At 49.6% G+C, this 8,683-nt stretch overlaps 2 protein-coding genes across 2 annotated transcripts; one reads left to right on the top strand and one right to left on the bottom strand.

Annotated features, from left to right (window-relative positions):
- Positions 1–893: 893 nt before the first annotated feature.
- Positions 894–4,257, top strand: EI90DRAFT_3022728 (uncharacterized protein; the record flags this gene model as incomplete). Its single annotated transcript, XM_039057806.1, has 13 exons — positions 894–1,074; positions 1,144–1,260; positions 1,402–1,524; positions 1,709–1,772; positions 1,845–2,016; positions 2,169–2,332; positions 2,360–2,406; positions 2,609–2,682; positions 2,799–2,927; positions 3,046–3,141; positions 3,276–3,390; positions 3,954–4,101; positions 4,128–4,257. The coding sequence occupies 13 exons, from the start codon at positions 894–896 to the stop codon at positions 4,255–4,257; spliced, it is 1,560 nt and encodes a 519-aa protein (XP_038908255.1).
- Positions 4,258–4,604: 347 nt separating this feature from the next.
- On the bottom strand, positions 4,605–7,283 carry EI90DRAFT_3184304 (uncharacterized protein; the record flags this gene model as incomplete). The annotated part of the gene is made up of 4 exons (XM_039066374.1): positions 4,605–5,949; positions 6,004–6,287; positions 6,314–7,051; positions 7,101–7,283. The coding sequence occupies 4 exons, from the start codon at positions 7,281–7,283 to the stop codon at positions 4,605–4,607; spliced, it is 2,550 nt and encodes an 849-aa protein (XP_038908256.1).
- Positions 7,284–8,683: the final 1,400 nt, after the last annotated feature.

Below are 8,683 nucleotides of genomic sequence, written 5' to 3' on the forward strand. Positions count from 1 at the left end.
TCTTATGTTGTTCTTGTAATAACTGTGCAACGCGATACTTGTATTGGTAAAGTATCGGCTGCCAGAGCAAGTCCCATCCTTATATACATAAATGTGGGCTCTACGCCACTGAGGTGAAACCGAGAGTATCAAAGTGCGAAAACAATGGTGAGTAACAACACAAAGGGAAAGAGAAAGGTTGGGTGGCGATCACGCCTCAAAGTGCTCCTGCCTCCCAAAGCAAGTGTGTGCAGCCTGGGTACCTTGCCTTGGCAACCTTTGTGCCAGGCAACCTTCGGCCCTGACCGCAAGTGGCGTTGGGCTGCAGTTTCCAACAGTTCTGTCCATTTCTGTCTGTCCCCAACACCATCAGATCCCTTGGACATTAGCTTGGATCAGCTTTGGTTATATGTATCTATACAGTGAGTCAACACTGCAGTTTCACTCCCCCTTTGTTGCCTGTGTGTGTGAGGATGGGCTGATGAGCCTCCATTCCCACTATGGAGGTCCTCTTGAACAAGTGCCATTGGGTCATAGTGTTATAATCGCGGTGTTATAACTTATAATTGCTGCATTGCAGCCTGACCTCTCTCTGAGTGCGATATCACAATGTCAATAGATATCGCACTCAGCTCTACACATCATACTTATATACATCTCTGTGTGGCACAAATGAACAAAGGCTAAAGCATTAGGACAACGAAACTTCCCATAAAAATCATAACAACAAGGGCATCCAAATGCCACTTCAACACTTCCCCTCATTCCGATGACCATACATTCCTCCAGTTCTGTTGGCAGGACATATCAAAGTTGCATGCAGCAGTGGTGGCCATGAGTGCATAGATCAGGAAGTGTAGCAGGCATGTTCAGTGGGGGAATGGTGACATCGGCATGTACAGTGATGAGCAGGAATGGGTAGGAAAATGGGTAGCGGCAGACAAGACATCATGTTTCGATTGGAAGAACAAGCGGTGTCAAAACACAGACAGACAGCCAGCAAAATGCAGCTAGCATCGGCAGCCTACAGGGTAATTTTCAGAGATTACACTCAAGTCACCCAACTGGCAAGGCAGGGTGATGTCAACACAGACAGTGCGTGAGCAAGCAGCTAGCAAACACAACTAGCAAGGTGGTGTTGACATTGGCAGTGAAAATTGCAAGCCCAATGGCAGGGCACAGGGCAGTTACAGAGCTTTATCCTCAAGTGCCCAACATTTGATCACAAGCCCACACAGAACAGTCCAATCATCGGTGAGGTTACAGGACACTCCGATCACAGTAAGCAGGGTGGCATAATACATCAGCGCATCATCTGCAGTGCATTTCGATTTTCCCTTCAGCAACATCGGGTTGCTACATCAACCCTTCCCCTCAACCCGACATCCATACATCTCACTTTCTCCACTGTGGTGTCAACAGGCACAGGTGACACGGGTACAGCGACTCGACAACGAGGGGGGAATGGCAAGAGGGACGGTGGAACAACGGGCAGTGACAGTGCTGACACACAGACAGTGGACAGTGGAAACGGCAGGGGGGACAGTGCAGAGAATGGCACAGACAGCGCTTGAGCAACACAGCAATACTTCCCCTTGCTCAAAGTGCCTATAGCGTACAGCGAGTACAGCCCACAGTGACAGCGCTATTACAGCGCATAAACAGGTCTAGATGACTAGATGACAACAGCACAGCGGTGCTTATCGTCAATGGGCCTCCTCAAACACAGGGCAATCATACAGCAAGTATGACACAGATACTAGCAGGGTGATGGCCGACAGCACTGGCGCAGTGTGCGTGACCATGGGGATGTGCAGGGTTTTTCAAAGCTTCAACAGCCACTGTACGCACTCACAGCAATGTAGGCATGACACGTTGATTGCGCACAATTCACAGACATGGGGCATAGCAGTGAAAGCAGCATGTGTCAAATGGTCGCAGGCAGCCTCAGCATGGATGCACAGCGCATTGAGGGGGGTGGGCAGCAACACTGGAAATGGCAGTGGTAATGTGGGGAATGGGGAGCAGGGAACAGTGGTGGCAGCAACAATGGCTGCGCTTTGAGCACTCGATCAGCTCATAATCTCCCTCCCTTGCTCAAAGTGCCTGTTGGTCCCAAGTGCTCAGCTTTCGCAGTGATGGAGCATATGGAGCGCCTGTATGTCAGCAATGGCAGCGCTTGTCAATAGCACACAGAGAACATGGGGATCGGTGGCACAGTCAACCCCATACAGGCAGTGGCAGTAGCGCGCGGTCAGCATGCTGAAGTTTCACTAACCTCAAGCACCCCAACTGCTAAACAAACAGCAAGTGTGACTAAGCGTAAGAAACAGAACACGGAAATGTCTCATCTGTGGGTTTTTACTGAACCCTCAAACAGCACGGGAATGTCTCATCCGCAGGCATCATGGGCAGTGCTTAACAACAGTGTGCAGATGGGGTAGGCAGCGGTTGCATTATCAGATGTGGTCCAGAAGGTATTGTGGGTGAGAATGTTCGCATCAGGAGGCACTTCGGATGCGATCTAGGGGGGTGGTTCGGTTCTGAATGTCACAACGGGAAGTCCTTCGTTTGCTTCGCTCATAACTCCTGAAGTAGTGAGCCGTTCACCTCTACACTCAGTACGTAGATAGCCCTAATCTTCCTCTATCGGACAAGCGCAAAATCGTGTCTGAGCGATTCCTAGATGGCGCTCACGTCGAGGTTTACTTCTGATCATTAAAAATACATGTTCTCGATGACAATCTCCCCGACTTCTTCACCAATCCCAGCATTATAGGGCTCGTTACAATCCTGTGATCAACCCGTTCTCTTATTAGGGAAAAACGCCATTTGGTAGTGGTGCGTGGCAGGGTGTGCAGGAGCAGGACAACTTCAGTAGCGCAAGCGACAGCGCACAGGCAGTTGCGGCAACAGGGATGGGACATGGTTGGCAAGGAGCAGAGAGGGTAGTACACATGCAGTACTAGGTCGAATGTCAATGGAAATAGTTCAAGCATCCCAACAACAACATCGATGGCTAATCCACATCAGCAACACATCATTGCATGGATGATCGGGCACCAGACACATCGCATTGGTCAGCGAAGTCAGCTAGGATGTATTGATGGCAGAGCATGTGTGGCAGCCACCAGTCATGGATGTGGCGACAATGATGGTCAGGTGAGCAGTAGGGCAAGGGGGGGTTCATCTCAGCATGGCAAGGCAGCCCAAGTGCTGGGTACATTGGATCGCAAGCAGCCACCCCTGCACAGGTGGGTGCGGTGCATCATGAGGACAATTCAGGGATCATGTAGGATGGAGTGGAAGGGTCCAATGACAGGGCGGTTCCAATGGCAGGGCAGTTCCAGCAGCAGGATGGCCAAAGAGTGGCGGTGGCAAACAAGCAGGAGATGGCGATGTCGGAGTGGGGTCAGTCGGCACATAACAGCAACGGCTGCACTCAGTGGACATGGAGGTCAATGGCAACACCAGGAACAGCTGCACTTTGAGCACTTGATCAGCTCACAATCTGCCTCCCTTGCTCAAAGCGCCCAGACATAACGTGCTCGGCAGCAGCAGGGCGAGGGGGATGGCAATGGCAATGACGGTATAAGCAGTTGGGGGGCATCAAGTGCAGCAACAGTAACGGTGTGTCAGATGGTGGCAAAGGGGGTGAACATGGGGGGCGATGAGATAGGCACCCAGAGTCATTGTTTACTTCGTTAATAACTCCTGCAATAATGCATCACTCTCCTCCAAACTCGTCATGCAGATAAGCCCGATTCTCCTTTATCGAAAGAGCCCAAGATCAAGTGATTCGTAGGTGGCGCTGGCATCGAGTTTTTAGTTGAATCTTTCAAAATGCGTCCTTTTGCGTCGATCTCCTTCAGTCTTTCATCAATCCTGACGTTCAAGAGGTTGTTCGAATCCTACAAAAAACCTCTGCAACTTCTCTTATTTCGCCAAATCGTGATTCCTACTCATTGGCATAGAATGCGCGTCGGGAAGGTTGGAGATGGGCAAGTGCCAACAGGCACTTTCAGGGCATTCAGGAGGGGGGGATGACAGGGCAGTTGTGCCCAAGCAGTGGACAGGTGGGTTGGATCACAAGCAGCTGCAGCAGGTGCACTACTCTGTGAGGTCCGTGTCGTGGGGCGGCATGGCAGCCTTCATTGTCGCGAAGCAGTGATGTTGAACAAAACACATGTCAACATCGGTACAAATAGCAGGCATGTGGGCAGTGGAGATAGCGAAAGAACAGCGCAAGCACAGCAGAAAACATTCAAAGAGCGGTAGTGTCAAACGAGCGGCGGAGTTGACTGGGGGTTATAATCGCAGTGTTACAACTTATAATTGCGGCATTACAGCCACATGTAGAAACCCAGATTTGACAGGATTCCATCAAATTTTGTATTGTGGGTCAAGGGAGTAAGGGAAACAGGGTGGGACTCACATGAGGCATTGCAGTGTAGGATCTCACAAATCCAATGCACCTTAGTTGGATTTGGTCAAGAAATGAGGGAGAGCATCCACAATAAAGATTGTGTCTCATGCCTGCCAAAATGTGTATTGCCTGCATTCTGCCATGTCAGGGGCTTGACATCCATGTGAAGATAGTTAATTACATGTAGTATCAAGCCAAATCAGTCTTCCATGCCCTCATCTTGTAGGATGGGAGATTTCCACACCCCCCTCCTAATCAGATTCCCATCCCACATAGCCTTGTCATCCACCAAGGGATTGAGAATGAGCACAGGGAGCCTTGTTCCAGCCCTGTCAGCAGGGAAAGTGTCTGAACTCCGAGGGTTGGCTGTAGTGTACCACATTCGTGAAAGATCTGAATATGGTACCCAAACGAGTTTGGAGTATACTGTCTCCCAAATTTTCTCTCTGATACGATTACCACCAGTACGGTCAAACTTTATGATGAATTCCCACCAAGAGATGTGAAATGGATGCCTCTTCCATCCTTTGCCCCCATCTTTGAACTGAATACGCCCCCCCTGTCTCCTGTCCCGATTGTATTTGCCCTGCATTCTTGGTGGTTCCCATTGGAGGTCTGGAGGTGGGAAAGTGAGTTGGAATGCAACATGAAACTCGGAAGGGTTGCGCCTTCGGAGGTGAGCTCCAATGAAACCACTTTTATGCAGATCTGGTTCCACAAAGTACTCCATACCAGGATGATCGATAGGGTTGTCTGGATCACGGACGATGTGATAGAACACATCAGAAGATGGGGTCTGTGGTACTGGGATGGTCTGCAGGACGTTGGAATAGAAATACTGGATAATCTGGTGGAGAGACTTTGTGTAAATTATTGAGGTGGTCCCTTGAACAAGCTGAGGCACAGAATGGTGGTCTTCAACAGAGTAGGCAGTCCTCAGGTGCTTGATATGGTGCTTCTTGAGTTTGACATGAAGATCGGCTGGAAGCTCATGTTCTGGTTCGAGTACAGGGGGGGCTTCTGTACGGTGAGGTCTGGGGAGACGGAAAGGGGCTCTTACTGCAGTGTAGAGGGTGGCTGAGAGCAGTGTTTTGATCTCCTCGACAGAATAGCCCAGGAGGTGGTTAAAATGGTCCTCATCCAGTGGCCACCGTCGTACCAGTCCAAGTGTGGTATGTGCCCTGAATGAAGGGGCGATTCGCCCACGATTGGAGGGGCCACCATAACTGATGTCCCTGAACCAGAGAACATTTCCAGGTGCAAATGGGCGACATTGTTCACCCTCAGCCTGGTCTCTGTGAGGGTTTCTGTCACGTCCATCCAGGACATCTGGGTGTAAGAAGTTATCGGTCACTGGGAGGGAAGCACACATGAGTGCATGCTCTGAGGAGCCTGTGGCAGGCCTGCTGTTGAGCATGTTGATGCGCCATAGGAGTGCTGCAGTGAGCTCCAATGCATAAGGCTTCACCCTGGACTTGGGGGTGGCATTCCGCTGAGCTTCTATGAGCTGACGACATGCACGGGCAGTCAGGAGTTTGAACAACCTAGGTTGAATGGTTAACCACAGTGCAGATATAATTTAACCTTTGTTGACTTACCACCACCGTCGAGCAGGTACAGAGATGGTGCATTCCTCGATAAACTCCCTGGTTATGCCCCTCCTCAATGCATTTCTTGCTTTCCCCAGTGGCACACGAATCTCCATTCTGGCTGTTCCCTCTGTGCGCTCCTCGTTGGCTAAACTCCACACTTGATCCAGGTTATCGAATTCTCGCTGGAGTTTCTTTTGGTTCTTTTCCAGGAGGACGTTTTTCTTGCTAATCTCCAGCATGGGATGGAATTTGTCTGCCCTTCTGGCCACTGCCTTCTCAGAAGCATACCACTGTGCATAAACAGGCAACCGTGCACGATGGGGTAATGCACAACGGCCACCAGCCAAAGATAGGATGCCTGCTTGAACATCACAAAAGTACCCTTCTCGTCCTGGTGTGGTCCAACCCTTTCAACCTCTCCCTGATACCCATGGGCAAGAACCTGAAGGACATCGTGATGCTTGGATGCATCCCAGTGGAGGACGGATTCCCTCCTGTGGATTTCCAGCCCCACATCCACCCATGTGCTTCTCTGCTCCTCTGCCGATAATTCATGGTTGAAGAGCCCAAGGATTTGTGTCCATGCTGTCTCTTCTTCAGGAGAATGGGCATGGGCATCCTCGAAGGGAATTGGATGTGTGGTGCTAAGTTTTATGCCCTTGATCTCCAAGCCAAAGAAAAAGCTGCGTGCCCATTTAAGCCTTTCTGCCTTTATCTGGAGGCAGTGCCTCATCTGGAGGACCAAGTCATGAAGGAGAGATGAGGCAAAGAGTCGTTTTCCACCAACCACCTTCCCATCCTTAGTGCGGGAAAGGATACCATCTAGTAGGCGGTAGGGGGGATATGAAGGGGCAGAATGGGGGATTATGTGAATGATGGCAGGACGCAAGACTTCATCATAAAACTCGGCAATATGCACCTCATCCACCCGGTTGTTGACCATGTTTGTCAGGTATGGAAAAAACATCCTGATAAGGCCATTGTTGGAATATCTTCCTAGGCAGTAGTTTGGTATTTTATTTGCCTCTGTTGCATGGGGCCCCACAGTACAATCCTAGATAACAGTCAATCGCAAGAGACATGTATATGAAACTCAGGCTTACAATGGAAAAGAGGTGTTCAGGAATTTTCACATGGAGGCTGCTTGAACTTGGCAGGACATCCATTGGACGAGGAACCAGGCCAAATTCCACACTTTCAAACAGTGGCAACCGAGCATAGAATCCAATGAGAGAGTCATAGTCTCTGTGAAGAGAGACATCATCTGTGCCTAGTCTGGTTCTCATGTTCGAAGTATTGAGCCTCAAGTAACAGCCCCTTTCATCCTTGCCTTCTAAAAGAAGTTGCTCAAATCCTTCATGCAAGACCCCAGCAGTTTTGCTTCTCTCCAGTCGGAAAGCCGTTCTGACATATGTGTCAGGGCGTGGGAAAACGTTACTGTGACTTGCCGTCGCGACCATTAAGGTCCGCTACTCCAGCGTAACAGCCCGTTAAGGCGGGGATGACAATTGCGGCAAAACAGGTTTCAGCTTCAATGACTCCTTTGTGAGCGTTGCGCCTTGTACTTGATGTGGCCCCGATATTTCAGAGGGCAGAGGGTGCGACTGAGTCAGACAGGAGTGCAGGGGTAACCTAGTTGATTTTCGAACTGAAGTACGAGGTAGTATACAACCGGTATTAAGTGTAATGGAATGAATAGAAATAAGTTGCCAGATCTCACGGAGATTGCGGCAGGCTTAAGAAGGAACGAAAACAAACAAAGAGCGTGGGAGAAGGATGGCCGTGCATGGCTGTCAAGAAAACAAGTGTGATAAGGAATGACTCATAGGCCATGACGGGCCATGGAACAGGTAGCAGTAACGGGGAGGGTGATGGGCTTGTCAAGTCAATGTCTAGAGATCTTCAGGGTCAAAGTCTGATGGGGTTGTTTCCCTGGAGTCCATTAGCACTGTCGTCAGGTGAGGAGAAAAAGTGATGGAGAAAAAGTGATCGGCAACTCCCATTGGCCATCATAACCACCAGGATACAGCTGTCCCCACTGCAACTTTTGCTTTGGGATTACACACCAGCATCAGGTTATAGGTACAGATTGTAGAAAGCGCCCTGAGGAAGCACACCCTGAGGAAGCACACAAAGAAGCGCCATTCACCAAAATTAAATGCAATGCATCACCCCTTGTGACACATTTTCAAAATCTTGTTTTTCCCGATCTCCATCAAGACTCAATGAAACCGCTCAGAGTAGGGATCAATGTACTTGTAGAATTAAAGTGCACATCTTTATTAACAATGTATAACATTTGTATTGACATTTTGTAGTTCATAGTCCCTGGAAGTGTTCTACCGTATTGTTCGGGTCTGGGACCTCCATGATCTTGGAGGTGTATCTAGGAGATCTGTTGTCATCATTGCTATATATCCATGATGCTTGGGCTGCAGTCTAGTCCCATGTGCCATAGGGCTTCGTTGTTGATCCGGATTTTCGGTTTTCCATTTGGAGTTTCTCTCTGGATGAGATGATTAGGCATCCATGCAGCGTGGTTTCTGTCTGAGGGTTGTGAGGGGGCATGGGATGGTGGGATGTGTGTTCTGGTATATTTTTAGTGGGGGGACGTTGTTACCATTGGTCTGGGTTGCCTGTGCATATGTGTACATAGGTTTGGGTGCTTGGAAAGAGTCTACAACTG

Source organism: Cantharellus anzutake, assembly GCF_015039405.1.
Source record: "Cantharellus anzutake strain C23 chromosome Unknown EI90scaffold_171, whole genome shotgun sequence".
In the NCBI taxonomy this organism is placed as follows: Eukaryota; Fungi; Basidiomycota; class Agaricomycetes; order Cantharellales; family Hydnaceae; genus Cantharellus; species Cantharellus anzutake.